General features: G+C 51.6%; 4 protein-coding genes across 4 annotated transcripts; 2 read left to right on the forward strand and 2 right to left on the reverse strand.

Annotated features, from left to right (window-relative positions):
• Window positions 1-614: 614 nt before the first annotated feature.
• Window positions 615-1,697, forward strand: MIND_00938200 (CxC2 domain-containing protein; the record flags this gene model as incomplete). The annotated part of the gene is made up of 6 exons (XM_037366002.1): window positions 615-711; window positions 758-923; window positions 969-1,166; window positions 1,215-1,378; window positions 1,423-1,605; window positions 1,657-1,697. 6 exons carry the CDS (start codon window positions 615-617, stop codon window positions 1,695-1,697), a joined length of 849 nt encoding a protein of 282 aa, XP_037217414.1.
• Window positions 1,698-2,247: 550 nt separating this feature from the next.
• On the forward strand, window positions 2,248-2,538 carry MIND_00938300 (uncharacterized protein; the record flags this gene model as incomplete). Its single annotated transcript, XM_037366003.1, has 1 exon — window positions 2,248-2,538. The coding sequence occupies one exon, from the start codon at window positions 2,248-2,250 to the stop codon at window positions 2,536-2,538; it is 291 nt and encodes a 96-aa protein (XP_037217415.1).
• A 7,277-nt stretch (window positions 2,539-9,815) lies between these two features.
• Window positions 9,816-11,458, reverse strand: MIND_00938500 (DNA replication licensing factor MCM7; the record flags this gene model as incomplete). The annotated part of the gene is made up of 10 exons (XM_037366004.1): window positions 9,816-10,015; window positions 10,065-10,175; window positions 10,211-10,634; window positions 10,680-10,710; window positions 10,771-11,001; window positions 11,047-11,069; window positions 11,123-11,186; window positions 11,229-11,257; window positions 11,311-11,366; window positions 11,410-11,458. 10 exons carry the CDS (start codon window positions 11,456-11,458, stop codon window positions 9,816-9,818), a joined length of 1,218 nt encoding a protein of 405 aa, XP_037217416.1.
• A 6,013-nt stretch (window positions 11,459-17,471) lies between these two features.
• On the reverse strand, window positions 17,472-19,660 carry MIND_00938600 (SWIM-type domain-containing protein; the record flags this gene model as incomplete). The annotated part of the gene is made up of 4 exons (XM_037366005.1): window positions 17,472-18,354; window positions 18,406-19,000; window positions 19,045-19,377; window positions 19,423-19,660. 4 exons carry the CDS (start codon window positions 19,658-19,660, stop codon window positions 17,472-17,474), a joined length of 2,049 nt encoding a protein of 682 aa, XP_037217417.1.

Here is a 19,660-nt window from a genome sequence, read left to right on the forward strand (position 1 = left end):
GAGGAATTCAACCACCTACAAGTTCATTATTCTCTGGATGGACAGCGCGTGCTGAGCCAGCAGACAAATCCATCGCCTAAAAAAAAGGCTCGCCTTAATCAAGAGGTCATTGAAACTCAACCTGAACTCGCTGACTGGATGCCATTCCCAGATGCGCAACTGGAGGACGTAAGAGAGCTGGTGGATACTGTGTCGTCGTTGGAGATTCAACTGGAAGAAGAATCGACATTGAAGAGAAAACGTTATGCATCGGTCGGTTGATACTACGACTTTATACAGAAGCTCATTCCCTTAGGACGATCCTATGGCAATGTGGCAACCACTGACGGCTCTCTTTCTGGAGGAAATGCTACGAAGAGACGGTCTCGGAAACCCTAACGCATGCCAAGAATGTGTGAATTGTCAAGCCAATCATATGGAGGAGACGGGGCTCCGTTTTTTCGCTGCAAGCAATGTGGGGACGGACTCCATTGTGAGACCTGTGTGGAAGCCGCTCATCAGAAATTGCCGCTCCATGAATTGCAGGTATTTATTTCTTCACCGATTTTGTTACTTGTTTACCTAGCTTGTTTAGGAATGGACGGGTCACTTCTGGACGAAGGCCTCCTTGTTTTATGCCGGACCCATCCTGCATGGAGCTCGTGGTTTGGCGGGCTGTTCTCAACTTGGTCATGACGGTGCCCCATGCCCATTCCCCAGTAACCGTCGACCGTTGGTGGTCATCAATGTCAATGGCATTTTTACTTTGGACGTGCAGTACTGTGGCTGCGTGAATCCGTTCGGATTCGACCCCGTCAGACAATTGCTTCGAAATGCGTGGTATCCGGCCACGACAACAAACCCTGCGACCTGTGCAACCTTCAACGTTTTGGAGACATTTCGCTTCCTGCGCTCCATCGCAAAACATCAATGTCCAAGACTATGTGCGCACGTTGGAGAAGTTGACGGATTCAACCGGACTGGAAAAGGTCCCAGATCGTCGTTGCTTTCGGTCGAATGGCTCGACAATACAGCTATCTTAAAATGATGAAGCGTGGAGGTCGCGGGCATGAAGCCAATGGAATTGTAACTACGCCGCCAGGGGCGTTGGCTGTGCGTTGCTGGGCATGCCCAGATGCTTCTCGTAACTTGCCTTCCGGATGGGACAAGGTTCCGGAGTCGAAGGCGTGAGTAGCTATTTAATCAAACTATTCTTGACCAACAAATGTGCTGAGGTACTTGTTGGGTGTTGGAAAGACGGATGGGGAAAGCACCGAGCGTTTGTGGAGCCTACTCAATCTCGCAAGTTGGTCGACAAAGGAAATGGGAGAAGGCGCCCGTCATGATGTCCTGGAGGACAAGATCGACCTGATTAATTTTGAGAAAAACAGGAGCATGGGTCAGTTAAGGTTTCTTTGAGAGTTTAAGCTCACTATTTGCAAGGGCGGACACTTGCAAGACGTTTGATTGTCGCTGTAGCAGAGCGTCAAAGGCAGGGCATTGAATTCCAGGAGCTGGACGACAGCGTTCCTAAAAAAAAACGACGTGAATGGGCCAAGATGATGGATGCCTGGTATAAGGATAACACCCAGACGAATCCATTTGAAGTCCAGGGTGGGAAGCTCGGTATGCATGACGTTGAATACCTGTTGTAGCATTGATGACCTGTCTCGACAGCTGGGCCTAGTGAACGCGAAATAAGTGAAGAGTTGAAATGAGCTGAGGTGGAAGATGCACGAGCCGGAATCAAACCTTTGCTGGAAGGTAAAATGACCATAACAGCGTTCATCAGAGCGGGTATGCAGCTTCAGGCCATCCAGTATGTCAAAGTCTTCATTCCACACACTCTATTCACTATCCCCAGGCGTCGTATACGGACTGCTCTGAAGGCAAAAAAAGTCAGCAGATCAAGCGAGCCAGATACAAGAATTACGTCTATCTCTGATCAAACAAATGCGCACCTTCGAAAAACTTCAACTAACTTACATGCCTGGGGTTCAGGGTCTTGCGACGCAGCGGTATAAATTGGACGCGGAGGACGCGCAAACCGGAAAACGCAAAGCTTTATCTTCCGTCACAGTTAACCGCGGAAGAGTGTCGACAAGTCAGCATGGCGGACTTGATTGAGACCAGGCGAAATTGCGTCGGGGACAGTGTGCAGATGCACTGGCTGCCTTACAAGGGAGGCTTCATTCGAAGCAACACATGATTTGGTTTTCCGGGGAAAACATGGTGGGGCAACGTGCAAGAACGCGCTCCGTCACTCTAATGGCTCGGATGGAAGAAGGTGTAACGAAGGCCGCTGCCAAATATACTGAAGGCTACGAGGCTCTCGTTCACCTCAAAGGCAAACGTTACGCTCCCGAGTTTCAAAAATTGGACAAGGCCCATTTGAACACTCGTATCGAAATCGAGAGTGACGAAGATGCAGCAAGAAGCTTACGAACAGCAGACGGATCGCGACCTACGAGAGAGGAGACTGCTGCAAAAAAAGAAGAAAACCAAGACGGCGCCAATTTCCTGGATTTGGGCAGCAGGCGGGCAGGCCGACGGGGTTGAACTTCATGACTGTGAGTAACTATGGCTTGTTGACCATTTGCTTTCGGTTGAACGTGGTATCATAGCTATGCGTGTCGAGTGGGCAAAAGCACGTGCACGGAAGGAACGCTGGAACGAGGAGGTTGAATTGTTGCAGAGAGGAGATGAAGCGGGTCATGCGATCATTGAAGTGGGAGGCTTCAGAATGGCAAAAACGAGCCGACGAAGTTCGTTCAGACGTTGATGGAACGACGGCGGCTGGAATCCGAGCTTATGCGCTGCGTAACGTGTACCTGCATACTGAATTTATAGTGCGCTTTCGGAGAGGAGTGGGACAAAACAATGGGAGCTGCTGTCCGTCATTGGGCAGCAGAGGAGGAGCGGGAAATATTAGAGGGAACATTTATGGCAGAGGGAATGTAGAGAACAATGTTAAAATTGTATGATTCGGACCAAATCAGTCGTAATGATGATATCAAAGCTGCAGGATAAAGCGGAGTTCGGAGATCAGCGGCAAGGAAGCACGGAAACGGGTGGGGTTTGAGTGTTGTCAGAGACCTGGCAATACACAGGGATGATGGAATCGGATTTTCTGGCAGTTCCCGGGGATGATTGAAACAGGCTACAGCCACGGGTGGCTACGTTTTCCTCAGGAAACATGCGAAAAGCAGCCACGTGGGGTAAGATGGGGAACCGGTCCGAGATGAAGGAGGGGAGGCCGACAGAGGCGGCGCAAGACAAGGCGTGAAAGATAAGGCGCTGAACGGAGACAGTCAGCACACGGCCGAAAGCAAACAGAGAGGAAGACATACCACCCAACGCCACAGGCGGGGAAAAAACGAATCACTGGGAGAAGCAGCGTCGGCAGTGAGGAGGTGCGCGAGAAGGCCACGGCCCAGCTGCCCAAATAAGGGGCGAACATCCTGGAGGGAGCCGTCCTCGCGACGCCAGACGAAGGAGGAGGGGAACGCATCAAATAAAACGCCGAAGTAGAGGTGGTGGGGCCCAAAGACAAGTGGCTGCCACAAACCGGCCTTCATTAGACGGTCGAATTCGCCTTGCCACAGCATCCGGCGGGGAGGACGACGGCAGCAGAGGCGCTGCAGGAGGGACGGGGGAGAGTGGGAGCTCGATGCGAGCGGACGACGGGGGCCAGACGAGGGAATAGCCTAGCAGAGTACTCGGCGGCTTGGGACGGAGGCAAGTCGTCCAAGGGGCGGAGGGGCTCAAACGAGTCCCGGTACGACGGGTCTCGCCCTTGCGCAATGGGCCAGGAAGCAGGAAACTCGACGAGCGACATGGAGGCGAAACAAACAAATAGACGGCCAGGCTCCGACGACGGGGGAACCATCTGAGAGCCAAGGGGGGGCAACAACCCGGAGCGGTACAAGTTGGGGGACGCCATAAAGAAGGTTAGAAGGGGAAGCCCCAGCCTTATATGAGAGAACGAGCTCGTTCTATATCGAACTCGACCGAGGCGCGCAGCACAGCCTACTCGCAACCAATACGAACAAAGGACGCGCAACTGAATTGAAAAACACCTACGCTACACCGCACGTGACCGCGGTGAAACACTTGATGGACAGGAAGAATCGATCTGCGGACGCCACAAGGCTACAGAAGCCGCGGGAGATTAAAACGCGCAGCCGAAGCTTAGCTTAAGCTTATGGGCTGGATGGAATGTGTGATTGGAAGGACGAGCTAAAGTCAAATTAACCCGAGAAACCGGGGCAACCGAGCCACGCCGACTCGAGACGAGTCGTTCCTAGGGAGGGGGTGATGTCACGGATAAGACCTGGCCCGTCCGCTCCGGCACTGGTGTCGGGCCATTGCGGGCCCGTAACACGCAGCACGTGACGACGGGGAACATGCGCCCCAGTAGGAGGAACGCACACGTGGGAAGCACGTGACCGAGAACGACGCGTCGAGCCGTCGCCGAGCCCAACTCGACACAAGGGGACTGGGGAGGAGTGCTAGGAGGTTAGGAGTAGCGCCTGGCCCGCAAGGGATGTATGATCGTCCCCTCTGCGGCCAGGAATGGGAGCGAGGAGGAGGAGGAGAGGCCAGGGTGTCCGATCACCCCCTTTGCGGGCCCGCGTATATAAGGCGCGATAGCGTACCCTGTACCCTATCGCTTAGATCGTCTGAAGAACTACCTTACTCCGTGCAAGGAGGCGCTATCGACTCATCGGGCCCGACACGACCCGATTCGAACCTTCGACCACCGACTACGGCAAGGGACCGAGTTCACGGGCCCTTTCGGTTTCGATCTACCCCGCCCGCCGTACTTGCGGGCCCGACTATCCGTCTGTTCCGTTCCGGGCGCGCGTTCTTAGGAGAGGTTCTTGCACGGCCCGACCCGCAGTCTGACACGACCTATGGATACACTATGGAGCCATGTACCGTTATACAAACAAACGTAACTTCAAACCTTTTCAAACAAACGTAACTTCAAACCTTTTCAACTGTTGGGCCTGTTTACTAGTGGAATGCTCTGTTAATCTCTCCTATCTTTTGTCTTCTATTCGAGAGTAAATCTTAAGATAGCAGTCACTGCAGGAGTTCCGGAATAAAACGGGGCCCCTTTCGATCGATTATACTCCTCTAATCAATGTACCAAAAAAAGTAGTTTTTTTAATACCTCTATTTGCATGCAAAAAAACTGTCCCAAATTTACCTGCTTATATGAGAAATACATGCTATAAATGAACCTTATTTTTGTCACCCGGTTTTGGGGCAGATTAAACACCCTTTTTTGGACTAGTTTTTGCATCAAAATGGGAACCAAAAAATATTCACTTATATGATCCAGGGCCCTGATATATGTCATATAAGTGCATATAAGTAAATATTTTTTGGTCCCCATTTGGATGGCAAAAAAGGTCCAAAAAAGGCCATTTGATATACCCCAAAATGAGGTGACAAAAACCAAGTCTGTTTATGGCACCTATTCCTCATATAAGCAGGTGAATTTGTGATAATTTTTTGGGGCACAAATAGAGGTAATCAAAAAATTTCTTTTTTGGTACATTGATTTTAGGCATATAATCGATCGAAAGGGGCCCTGTTTATTCCGGAACTCCTGCAGTGCTAGTAAAGGTCGTCGCAGATCCCCTACATCACCCCCCTCCCTGACATCCAAAAAAGGAAGGTGCCTGCATTCAAGTCTCACCAAAGTATGTTTGAAGGAAATAATTATTTCGTATGGGATCCGGAGCAGGTCGTCGTGTCGAGTGCACGCCTTGTCTTTCCATGGTGGTCAGACCAAAAAGTCTTTTGCTCATGGCTCCTACTAATCACTACCAAAGCAAGGTTGAGGTGCCTCGCAGCCGGCGACACCTAGTTGAAATGGGCACTATTTATTCCGGAACCCCATCATACTATGTTTGATTTTAGGAGAAAATAATAGCTGATTACAAAGCATCAACAAATTGGTTTACTCTACTCACTTGCCCAGGCATCTACATCCAATGGATTGCCTTGGGAACCTGGTAATGGTGGAGGTGGAAACCATATCTCAAACCAATCACGCTTCGCAAACTTGACCCTTTCCTCCCGAGTAAAGGTTGTGATTTTCTTCAGAGTGGATATCTTGAGCTTAGGGTATAAGCAATCGACCATCTGTGTATCTCGGACCAAAAGATGGGTGAGCTTTGAAGCTCCAACACAGAGGGGCAAAGCATGTGCAGCATGCTCTGATGCAAATGGAATTTGAAGAGTGTTCTAAACAAAAGATAAGCCCCAAGGAAGAATATACTTTGACAAGTACGTACCAACTTTGACCACTTGGGAATACTGTCTTCCAGTGCGTGCAGAAGATGATACCAGCAACGATAACGCCGTGGTGTCACCGAATCTCGAAGTAAAAGAGACAAAGGATTCAAGTATGTCAGGCCTTTGGCAAACCCAGCCACCTGATCTCCTTGAAATAAATCGAGTGCAATGGATAGAGTTTGGAGAGTCGGGGCAACAGCTTGAAGGATGTCGATTATCTGTTGCACCTTTTGGTTCTGGCCTGCTCGACCATGGCCACAACCTCCCTCTATATGAAGGATCGTGACATAGTGGCCAAAAGATGGAGCAGTGAACGCCAAAGTTGCGAACACTTGGTTGTGAATTTCATTGCTCCGATGGCGGCGGCGAATGGTCAGCACTCGGTATAGATAGCGACGTCCCAGTTGAGCCCATAGGCGGCAGACCTGAATCGGAGCCGCAGATAGATGGGGAACACCCCAAACATTTGGGTTGTAGAAGTCGTTCTCTGATAGATGTGGTTGGAAGCACAGTCGTAAGATCTCTTCCAAGATCTCTAGGGGTGCCCTATTGATAGGTACACTAGACTCTGTTTGTGGCATTGCGTAGAGGCTGAGCGCAGAGGCTGAGCGCAGAGAGCTGCTAGTCGAGAGAAGGCAACGAAGTGACTGTGACTCGTCCATCAAAACCATCTTTAATCCCAAACCACGACCCTGGTCGCCCACCGTTTCCACACAGTGGTTGCGGCTTTGCTCGATGACGACATGGACCGAATGGCAGAGATCGCGTGGGCCCCTGGACATGAAGATATACGGGGCAACGAGAGGGCGGACGAACTTGCGAAAGAAGGCACACAGCGCGGTATGGAATTGCGAGGCACCAGAGCCAACGCCAAGTTGCAAAGGGACTGGCGCGGTGAGTGGAAACAGAACAGGAAAGCAGAGGGCGGATTCACGCTAGCTGACAAGATCAGGCCATCGCTGAAGCCTTCGAAACACTTCAAGGCACTCGCCAGAAAACGGGAGGTCTTTGCTCGTTTAATCCAATGCCGCACAGGTCACGGATACACAGGCGAGTTCTATAGCCGTTTCATCCCAGATGAGAGCGTTCACTGCCCCTGTGGGGTGGAGCTACAGACACACACACACATCCTTCGCGAATGCCCACGCTACAGCCAAAACCGACACCACCTAAAGAAGGCATCAAGAGACATAGCGATGACGGAGATCCTCGGCATAGCAGCGCTGTCCAAGTTCCTCGAGGAATCAGGTGCATTCACGAAGACTGGGTTAAAATGAATTCCATTTAACCACCAATTGACAGTATCCCGCATATGAATCATTCCTGGAATCGGTTCAAACAGAGGCTGACGAGATACTTGACTGGCTGTTTCTTCACCGACACCACTGGACTCTTTGATAGCTGTTTCGAGAGTGCAGGACCACCAAATTGCACAGTCAGTGTCGACAAAGGGGTCCTGCATGGCGCGACATCCAGCATCTTTGTGTTGAAAACGCACGCCAAATAGGTGATGGTGAAGAATGGCAGCTCACCGCTGCTGGGCGGAACTACAGTTCAAATTTTGGATATGGCGCGTTGGATGCCACGGCATTTGTGCAAGCGGCGCAAAACTGGAAACTCGTCAAACCGCAAACACGGATGCACACAAAAACGATCCAAATTGAACAAGGGATGATGGACCCGATGGGAAACTACTCTGGCGGCGAGGTTATCGGTGTGGGCGGTGTAACGAGTGTGATGGACATCAAGTGGGATGTGGTCCAGGATGCCAATCTAGAGAAGCTCGAGCATATCACCGTGCGTGTTTGGATTGACCATACACGGAGAGGCGACGTGCGGGTTGAATTGAGGAGTCCGAACGGTGTCACCAGTGTTTTGGCAGAACCAAGACACGGAGATAGAGCAACTACAGGCTTCCCTGGCTGGACATTCATGAGCGTAAAACATCGGTGAGTCCATTCTTTATGCCGCTTTGCTCACTAAAAATCCGTTTTCAGGGGCGAGGATTCAGTGGGACAGTGGATGATAACTGTTTCTGACTTGGCCAACCCTGAACGCAATGGCACGTTCTCGGTTGGGACATGGTGTTCTGGGGGTCCGCCATCGACGAGAAAAAGCAGTGCTCCACGAGCTCGTTGACCTTGAGCCGCTCTTACCGCCACACAACGAGCCTGTGCCGGTTCGCCCAAGCAAACCCTCAGCCACCAAATCCTTCATCAAACCCTCCATTTATCTTACCCATTCCGAAACCACCTCCATCAAATCCCTCACACCGACGCCTTCCCATTCACCAGCTGTCGATTCAGAGGTCCTTGAAGACGCTACCAAACTACAGACTACCCCCAGTGCTCCATCACCCAGTCCTAGCGACGAGGCCGTCTCCTCACAGCTTGCTCGCATAATCGAATCACTCAAAACCAGGCTTGCGCTGAGCATATTCTCTCTCTTCGTGCTCAGCTTCACCTCTGGAGTACTCATGTGGCGCTACTGCTACCGCCACACCATCGACGAGTCTCAGGAGCAATACATCTCACTTCCATTAGACGGATCAACCCCGGCTGATGCCCCGATGTCAATGGTCTCCGACCGAACTCGGCCCGTTGTTACCGGAGATGATTCAGACGACGAAGCCGATGAACGAACGGGGCTGAATAGCGGGCCTTATCAACAGTCCGTAGGGTTCCATTCTGTTGATGACGAAGAGCATGAGTACCCACCGCGAGCGACGTCTCCTGCATATCGTGACGATGACCGGAGGCCGTGATTTGTACTGATAAATTATATTGCGCATTCTGTATTGCTTAGTGCGTCATATTCTATGTGTTCAATAGACTAGCGGAGAAAAATGTAGCAGTCCATAGTAGGCTGTTTCGCCTTGCTCATCTGCCTGCAATGCCCTGATGATGAGATGACAAGGACAGGTGCTCTAGAGTTGTCTCTTTTACGGACCCAATATCGTGGCGGTCGTTAACTCCCTACAAGAATAGCTTTAGAGTACAACAACAGACAAAGCAGGACAACGACGTTAAATCAACAGCAAGTATCCCCTCTCCACTATGAATCGGCATCGACGAAACGTATTTTAGCACCATTGGCAACGCGAACAATGACATTCAAGTCTTCGTACTGTAGACGTGCTTTTAGTGTCCTTTTCAGGTGCTTGGAATAGAGAACAAACCTTGATTATGGTCTCGTTCAACTGTGCCTCAGTAAAGCCAGCCGCAGTTACCCGTGCTAGACCTCCTGCTGGCCCGAATACTCGTCCGAGTCCGAATCGGAATCGACAGCTATGTCACGCTCCCCATCGGGGCCTTTCCCCATTCTCCGCTGTCTCTTTGCCTTCCCCAGCACCCGCCATTTGCTTGATCAGCCGGAATAGTTGTGCATGTGGACGTATGTGACATGCCGAGCGAGACGCCTCGTCGTCGTCGCGGGATGGCTTATCGAGAATCAGGAAGAGAAGGTCAAAACGCCGACAACAATGCCAGGGGAGATTGATGTTCTCGACAGGCGAGACTTTCGGGTTATACCGACCGTACAGAGGATTGGCATGCTGCAAGAATCGAGGTGCGGGCATTGAGGGTGGTCGAGATGCCGGCTTTGGAGATGGAGATGGTTTGTTGCTCCATCACTTCATGGATGGCAGTACGATCAGAGTCGTCCATCTTGTCGAATTCGTCGATGCAGCAAATTCCATTGTCCGCAAGCACAAGTGCGCCACCCTCTTTGATGATTGGTTGGTTAAAACTCAATGAAAAGTAAAAATAACGCACCGAGGACCATTTCGTCTGTAACAGGATCACGCATAACGGCCGCGGTCAAACCAACACCAGAAGAGCCTTCACCGGTCGTGTACATCCCCGAGGGGCAATTTTGGAGATGTACTTCAGAAGTTGGGACTTGGCCATACCAGGATCACCCATAAGACAAATATTGATGTCGCCACGAATCTTCATCCCGTCACCAGTAACTTTCGTAACCCCTCCAACCAGTAAGAGCAGAAGCGCTTTCTTGATGTCCGAGTGGCCATAAATTTCAGGAGCGATGCTTTCGGCCAGTTTGTTGTATAAGCCGTCCCCTGCGTGGAGCTGCTCCATCTTCGCTTCGAGCTCTGGTGTTGTCTCCATGTCGCGATATTGTTTAATTTTGTTGGTGAACGTCATGTACGTCAAGGTATGTGTCCGTGAGAAGCCCAGCACGAATGGCTTGGAAACCGGTGTAGGGGAGGGGAGGAAAATACCACCAAGATGAACCTCATCGCCAGGGTTCATAAGGCGTGTAAGGCTCCCGCCGACGTGGACCGTCATGGAACGGGGGATGTGGCCAACAGGAACTTGGTCAGCCTAGTGGTGATCAGGGAGAGATACAAATAGCGAATATATTCTTACGATCTCTTGGATTTTGAGTTCTTGGAACGGACTGAAACGACATGCCCGTGTTTACATATGCAAACTGCCCTTCACGCCATTCTTCTCGCACTCCTCGGTGTTGCCACAGTCGTAGAGTGGCGCGAAAGTCTTGTTTGTGACCTCTTGGAATGTTTCCGATCCACAAACGTCGCAAGGGTAGGCGTTGACTTGTAGTAGTGGTTTGACCTCTGATACTCTGGTCACGATCCCACGAACAGTGATGAGATGTCCAATATGGGCACTATGCACTTCATGGACGGCGAGAGCAACGTCGCTGAGCAGTGGTTTGAAGTAAAGATTACTTTGGAAAACGTTGGGAACAAGTGGAGAAAATGCGATTCAAAACTCACAATCGTCGGAGAATATGATCTGGGAAACTGTGCATTCCGCTCACGTCGTTGATGCATTATCACGTCAATGACCTCGTCCTTATCGCTGATGTCTTTGGTGGGAGGATTTAGACGCAGCAGATCGTCGACGACTTCGCTGAAAAGAATGACATAGCGGCGAGTATTGCCGCAGATCTACCGGACAAGAGTTTTTACTTGGTCATTGTCCTGCGTTGATATGATGAGTATACGCAGTTCCTGCTAGGATTAGGACATCATACCGAGGAGTGCCATATGTCCTCCAGTTGGACGACGAGCTTCTCTTGTTCGCGGTTGGCTATTCGTTGCTATATATGACCTTTGATTCCGAGGAAACATACGCTTTTCTGATTCATAGTTGTGCGGATTGTGGTAGGGGAGCAACGACATGGTTGAAGGGAAAGGTGGGCGTGACCGTGACTTCGCGAGGCGTCACACCGAATGCATTGAGTTCAACCAAAGTGTTGCTCCTTGTTCTGACCGTACAGTCATTCCGCTGATCGCCCAGCGGCTCATGGTACTTGCTCCCTACGTTTTACTTCCGCCGCGCTCCCCGCAAAAGCGAATTCGTTCTCCTTCTCCTACAGACTCGTCCTCCCGATCTCCCAGTCCCAATCTTTCGCCTCGTAAACGACCCCGTAACGATAGGCTTGTCCGCGATACTGTTTCTCGAATTTCCCATGTATCTATCAACTCCTGCCCGTCCCCTCCCCGCTCTGAGCCCCCCAAAAACGTTGCGTTGAATAGTTTTGACGAAGATGACCGGGACATTTTTGCCGGTATTTTTCTTTAATTTTTTTTTTCTATTGAGCTGACACTCAGGGCCTCCTAGATCCTGAGGACCCCGTTTATTTCAACTACTATGGCCGCATCCCCGTCGACGAATCTGAACTACCTGCCCGATTCAAAGAAACGGGCGGCGAAGACGACGGCACTCCGATTCGTAGACTCTCTGCTTTCGCTATATTCAAGGTTGATGGCCGAGAGCTGGTCAACCCTCTGGAAATTGACAGAGACGACATTATCGGTCTCTTCGGTGCCGCCGGGCTGGCCACGGAAGTTGCCAACCAACTTGGGGACAATGAATCTGACCCGAAACCGAAACATGCTTCATCAAAGTCGACATAATTGGATTCAACGCACACCATTATGAGGAGGCTTTGGACGAGTAGGTTGTGGTTCGAAGATGGTTCTCACAGTTCAAAAGACAAGTGTACATCGAAACGAAGGAAGCGTGGTACATTCTTGATATCCCTGCGACGGAGTACAAAGCATTTTGGGACGGCTTTCATCTGAAAAGCCGAATTGCCAACTCCGTTCTTTCAGCTGCGATCGACAACCCATCGGCCACCTACGAGACTTGGGTAGATGGGGCCATCGTGGAGCTCGACTACCCGCAACTTCGAATCAATACTCAAAAGAGATGAAATGGAACGTTGGCCAGACTTACTTTCCTCTCCTCACAACTCACCTCATCCCAGACTGCATACCTAATGCATGCCATCGATCGCGTTGAACTGTCGTATGGAAAGATCGCAGAAGTTCCGCTTATTCTACACTTCTACGCTCAGGTTGTGTGTGGGGGAGCCTGAAGAGTGTGTCGAAAGGAAGGTCTGTGTGGGACTCTATTGCGAGAAACGGAGGGTAATAATGATGGAACCCGTGCTTCCAATAAAATGAACAAGACGGCAAAGTCTTCGTCACAGAAATTTGTAGTCGTATCGTAGACCAGCCCTAATTCTAACGCATCGTGCGACCGTCGGCTTATGTAACACAGATGGACTCACTCTCACCTCATAAGATTGACAAATCCTGTAACCGCTCATTGCTCGCAATTGATTCAACTTCCTCCACGTTGCTACGAGTTTCAACTTCCGCACTTCATCGCCCGGATTGCCTGAAGCTTATCACTCATGGATCAAAGGACTGGACGGAACACGGCAGTTTGATTCAAGTTACACTTCCCGCTCCTCGTCTTTATAACCACCGGCGTATGAGCGGTGATCCAGACACTCCGTCCTGACGCCATGTCCCTCCCTCGACGAAGCATACGACCTCGTCGACCCACTGCTCGTTCGTCAGCGCTCGCTTCCCTAGACACAGACGACTCGGATGGTAATCAGACTGGCAAAAGGCCCGCAGCATCCAGCTACCGCGGACGACCCGCCAAGCAAGCGGCGTCGGCGGCGAAAAGGTGAGTGGGCGTCCAACTGGCTCGCACATCTATTGACAGCGCATTACAGAAAATGATTTGACCGTTTCATCTGAATCTGGAACTATCGGAGTCGACTTGAATGCGGGGACTGCCTCTTCCGTCTTTGGCGCACGTTATGAACCATCTAGACCGGCTCCCGATAGACAGAATTACCTGAGGCGTCCCAGCTCCAGCTTGAATGGTGGTGAGGCTTCTAATCACAATTTGGACGCGCCTTACTAGGCTTCGTTAACGCTTATCCACGTTACCAGTGAACCAAATGGCTTCTGCATCTGGCAGCGGCAGCGAAGGTTCAGAGGTGAATTCCATCGGCGAAGGAACTGGTTTATCGCCGGCCTCAGTAATTATTCACGAGGCTTCCCCTTCCGAGCCTCCGTCCCGGGCCCTTAGCGAAGAGATTCGACCTCTTATGGTGACTTTCCAGCGCTGCCCACATCGTAGCTTACCCCGACTCAGTCAGCTTCAAGTCTACGCCCGGATCCGAGTCATGCACAACTAGGAGTTGGTGGAACGGTACCGGACGGCTCGGATGAGGTAGAAGATATCCACTGGCACGGCCGCGGCCAACCCATCACTCGATCGCCGATTTCGACTGCAAGCTCACCTCCGCCTCCAAGGCCTCGTTATCCCAGTCGCATCGTAGTCCCACGTGGCACTCCTCGTCTACCTCCGGGCGACGCCAGTACGGTGGATGGTACTCCTGCTTTGACGGCCCTACCTTTGCTTCTGGCAGAGCTCCGCCTCGTGCCTGGCTACGAAGCTGGGTTTATTAGCCCCACAGACTACGAGGCTCACTGGAGGGAAAGACAGCGTAATATGACGCCCAGCTCTTTCATTCTCCATATTCATTTAGAACGATTGGATGTACCAGAGCAGAATCTGGTGATCAAGATCGACCCAAGTCCTTTTCCTGACCTCCATTCGGTTTTTCGTCGAAGACCTCTTCATGCAGGTTGTTTTAGACGCCGAAGAATTCCGCTCGATATGGCAATCTACGTTGGGTTATGGCGTTGGTACTTCCGACAAAGCAGTGGATCCCAACATACGACGCTTTAGAGATATACCTTATCGAGTGTTGGGACACACTCACGATCTTCTACAACGCTCAATTTTCCCTCCGGAAAGCCGATTGCGCTTAGTCCACGGCATGCCCCCGACCCCAACTCTGTGGGCTTCGTGTTGTACTTATGGGTGTGGCGGTTACCCTTCCGTATCCATTTTTGATCCCAATCCGCAATATTCATATTTTTAGGAGACGGAGTTGGATTTTTCACCACACAGCCGAAACCTGCGTCCCACGTACTCATCCGACTCCGACCTCGATTACGAACGAGAGAACATGGCGATATTAGCTCACGATAGTAGTCCTCCACCGTCTGCTGGAAACTACCCTCAGGCTCTCCCAGGTCCCTCGAACGCTGCCTATCGACCACCTGAAACTCGCAGGGAAAATCAAGCTTTGGAATCGTTACAGTTGGATTTAGGCCCTTTAGAAGAACTCGTGGAAACGGCCTACGGAGTGGGCTACAAGCACTGTCAAATTGTGCGGGTCGTCCAATCCATGGCCGCCCGAATTGGGTTTCAATGGCCAGCCAAGGGATTAGTTGCGACCGTGCAACTGAATGGGCAGAGCGTTCAGCTTCATGATTTTATCGTGTGGCTTTCCACTCGCATCGTCCAATTCCCAGCCCCGAACTCCTTCAAAAATCTGGTAACTTTGCATCAAGACGTAAAGGAAGTCTACCAGCGCCTCTCCACTTCGTCCGAGGCGTTGTCCAACCAACAAGAGTCCGATCTAACAGCTTCCGAATGGTTGGTTACGTTCGATTTTTCCATTGTCGACCGCCAGGTCTCCCAAGGAGGCCGAGTCCCAGCGGCAGCGCAATATTCTAGGACCCAAGTCCTCGATCTAATCAAGCGCAATCTCGCCTGGCGTCGCTAAGCGTCAGATGGAATAGTGCTGTCGGTCTAGTTGGGGCTGTAGTTGGGTGACGCGGTTATTTTTCGTACTCGTAGGCGTCAGATCCGATCGTGATCAAGGCTGGCATGTCGAATCGTAATTCATGATAACTTTGAAAATGCAGCGGGTTTTACTTTTGAAGTGGAGAACTGCATCGGGTCAACTTGCGCCTTACATCCAAACAACGGTTTGAAGGTCGAGATACATAATAATAATATCAACTAGAAGGACTCGGAACACGTGAGCTACGGTTGTGACGCAACACGACCCAGCTTTCGACCTTTCGTTGTTGCTCCGTAAAACCGCACCGGTAAGGCGCGCATTGAAGGCTTATCAGTCCACCCATTGTATAGCTTAGGTCGATAGCTATAGACTACCAGTCACCATAAGTGTACTGCAACTCCGAATCGCTGCAGCCGCTGCCTGAGTCCGGACTCCGGAGAATGCCACAGAAACCACTTTCTGGCTGAATGAAACCTCTCACAAGCGTCAATTGAATCCAATAGTTTTCAGCGCCGAGAAGTTAACCAACTTTTAAGTTTCAACTGTAGCCTGGGCCGTCCCGTCCCGCCCCGGACGTCGCCGCTCCAATGGGCTGACCTATTCAAAGATATTCTTGAAGTGCGTATCTGTACATCTCTAAGATCTAAAACCTAACACCCATAGACTTGAAATCTAGATCGACGCTGAAAGCACGACCAGATCGAAAGGTGGATCAAAAAGCGGGTCGGACTTGAAGCTTTTGATCCACTGCGAAAGCGGATCAGCCTCGAGTGTCTGAGAGTAACGGATATCTGACCCACCGCTTGGAATAGCAAACGAGTAGCACTGCGTACTTAACCCCCCGTTCCAGTTCAAATCCTACCCTCAACACGATGACCCTCCTCATTCCCCTTGATCTCAACACGGCAACAGGGCCAGAGCAACGTTCGCTGCCCTCATACATCCAGCCTTCCCACAACCCATCTGCGGATATCCTTGAAGTCCTTAGCGCCATTGACCAAGCCAAAAATATTGTAGTTCTCTGTGGTGCGTCGTTGCAACATACCATTGAACATAGTTGAGCTTACGGCTACCAGGCGCAGGAATCTCGGTTCAGGCAGGCATCCCTGCTTTTCGAGGTAGCCACAGGTCCAGGCCGAAGCCTGGGAATACCGTCGATCCCCAGTTACAGCTCAATAATGGCCAATTTTTCGATGCCTTGGAAGTTTTCCGGGTCAGTTATGAGCGCCGCTTGCTCGAATTCTGCTCACTCGCGCAGTCCCTTGATTCCATAGCGGACTTCAATCAAGTGATTGGCCAGCTTCACGAGAAGGCGTCCGTGGCGAAACCCACTGCCTTCCATCGCCTCCTTGCGAGTTTACAGAACCGGGGAACCCTTCGACGCGTCTACACCCAGAACGTTGATGGCCTTGAAATCGAAGCCGGCTTACGGCCCGTCGGTACCGACCCGGATTCTACGGACACCATCTGTGTCCCGCTGCATGGCACCGTGCATCGCATGCATTGTACCGCTTGTTCCACGCCATTTGGAACCCAAGAGTATATTTCCGAACTTTGTAGCGCCGCCGTTATCTCCTGTCCTAAATGCATAGAAAAACTCGGCCAACCACGCGATCGAAGTCTTCGGCGGCAGCGTCGAGTTGGACTTCTTCGGCCTTCGGTGGTGTTGTACAACGAGGCCCACCCGGATGGTGAATCTATCGGAGAGTATATTGCAAGGGATGAGACGGCTGCGAGCAATGCAGAAGTGGATCTTCTTTTAGTCGCTGGCACAAGTCTCTCCGTTCATGGAGCCAAAGATCTGGTTCGGCGCATCTCCAGGACGATGAAGGCCTCGGCCGTTGCCAATGATAACCATAGAAAGCTCCAGAGTCTCTACTTGAACCTTGGACCTCCCAGATCGAAGGAGTGGCAAGGTATATTCGATGCATGGGTCTGCGGAGATATTCAAGTTTTAGCGCACATGATCCAGGATTACGGCAGCTGATTTGTCGTACCCGGAGTCAAGTAAATACCGTAGCCGGTCGCACCGTTTGTAACTCTGAATCCGATTGCGAAGGTCTTTGGCTATGGCTCGGAATACTTGAGGCTTATCTACTTAGAGAACTAGCAATCGATATTAATATCTTCAGAGTGCCAGCGAAATCTGGGGAGTGCGCTCCATATCCAATGCGGATGACGATGGTGAAGCTGAAACGCCAGCAACTTCCCGAGCCGCGCTTGATTTACCAGGTCTTGACCGTGATTCCCTCATCCCCATCCTTGCCAAAGTCGAGTTTGACATCAATCGACGACGTGCTGGCGGGTATGATCCATGGGTGCGCAACAGGCGGATGAACCATGCCAAACGAGCCAGGACAACGAGCGAAACTGGAGCAGGAAGTAGCGCAGATGATGCCATTTAAACTCAAGGGCAAACGAAACAGTATTCCCTTGCCGCCCTTCTTGCGCAACACCTCTAACATCTTGGGGTCCCGAAACTGCCGCTGGTGCTTGAGTCCCGCCACAAAGCTCTCCAAGAGGGCGATCTCGTCGTCAAATTCGGCTTCAAAGGTGGCGGCAGATGCTTCAAACTCGCGATCGGCCTCGGTCTCGGCATATGGGCCGGCGCCGAGTGGACCTTCATCATCCTCGTCATCAGGCACTTCCCAATCGCGCGGGCCTTCCTCCTGTGTAACATCCGGTGTTTGTCCGTCTCCATCAACAGGCACCAAGTCCGGGTGCTGCCAGAATGGCGTGGTCCGCTGTCGTTGAACCTCCCGGAAGAATCGTGTTGAGACACGTTTGACGAGCCGAATCAGGTGCTTGCAGATGAGGAATCTGCTCGTCGCATAGGAGGGGCAGGAGCAGACCCAGCGCCTGACATCCGGGCGATAGCCATCCTGCACACGGTCGGAGACGTCACGTCCCTCAAGTTTGCGCCATACACTGAGCAGCGTCCCCCGCCAGGATGGCAGCTCCGAAATTCGCGTTCGTCCGAGGTATGTTGTCAACTTGACTAGTTTGTCGTAGTAAGGTGGACAGAGTTTTGTCACAAGGACCCAGACCAGGAGATCAAGTCGTGGGCAGTGAAATTCGTGGAGGTACTCTTGCTTTAACTTGCGCCAACTATATCAAGTGAGCTTGCCGCGTTAATTGGCAGCTACCGAAGGGACTTACTGGCTTTCGCAGATCATTGTTGTCCGTAGACGAGGGATCATTGGATGTGCGGAGCGTACCCAGATCTCCCACCGGCCGGAACGATACCAGTTTCCCCACAGGTATGCCCACGCCTCTCGAAGATCATGGGCTACGCAGAAGTCGTACATCTGCTTGACAGCCCAGTAACGGATCCCGTCTGCGCTTGGATGACAGAAGCCAGGAATCAGCGGGTGGGCATGCGAGTGCTGCTTCATCATCTCAATGAGCGGCGCCTGCTGCTCTGGTGGACAAAACAGGCGCTTGGGCGACTTTCGTTTGCGCTTCCCGAGCAGTTGCGTCACCTCTGACTCGGATGTGTCATCTTCATCGTCGGTCTCGATTGCAGCGTCTGAGCTGTCGTCTGACGAGTCGTAGATGAATGGCCCAGGTTGAATCCGGATGACCGGAATGCCGCTAGCATCGAGACGCCTCGGTGGTGATGGCTGACGGATGGGAAGCCGAACGGTGAGTCGCGATGGATTGTGTGTTGGTGTGGGTAACTCAGGCTCATCTTCATCTTCAGACACATCCTCCGGACGTCCACCCTCATATTCTTCCTTGTCCGGCTTTCCAGCTGGCGCAAAATTAGGTCGATAAAGCTAAACTCTTCGCGGGCACGCTGTGGCTTGTACTTGGTTGTCGCCAGCTTTGTCATCCGAATACGCTTGCCGACCGCGTCATTGACATGCCACCAGCAAATGGACGTCTTCGCCTGTGGCCAGACAAGCTTGAGAGCCGCAATCTCGCCGAGGTCCTTGTCGACATGGGTGAATTTGGGCTGAATCCCATATTGTGCTTTGACACATGACAGAAATGCGGCAAGAGTGTTCTTTCGTTTGCCCTGGCTGATAGACGTCGCAGTCGACATCAAGCAATATGCCAACGGGAAACCCGCGTTATCGAGCTCTCCCATGACGGCGTAGAGCTCAAGATTGCGTGAATTCGTGTTATCTGATGCTGGTCAGAGAGATGTATACCTATAGTTGTGTTACTTACATGTCGCGTCCATAGCAATCTCCTGGACAGTATCACGCAGTGGCTGGGCGATTTTCCTCATACCCCAAGCCAGAATTTCGACATCCGGGGGTACTCCCACAGGCTCCAGCACGTCAACGCCAAGGTGCGCAAGCTCACTCAGTAGTAGCCGCCGCAGATTTGAGCTGATTATCGTCCCGCTTATAGAATGCCTCCATTTTTTGGCGCCAGATATTGTTGACCTGCGCTCGGGAGACAT

Source organism: Mycena indigotica (assembly GCF_014461135.1).
Source record: "Mycena indigotica strain 171206Taipei chromosome Unknown Mind.scaff0008, whole genome shotgun sequence".
NCBI lineage: Eukaryota > Fungi > Basidiomycota > Agaricomycetes > Agaricales > Mycenaceae > Mycena > Mycena indigotica.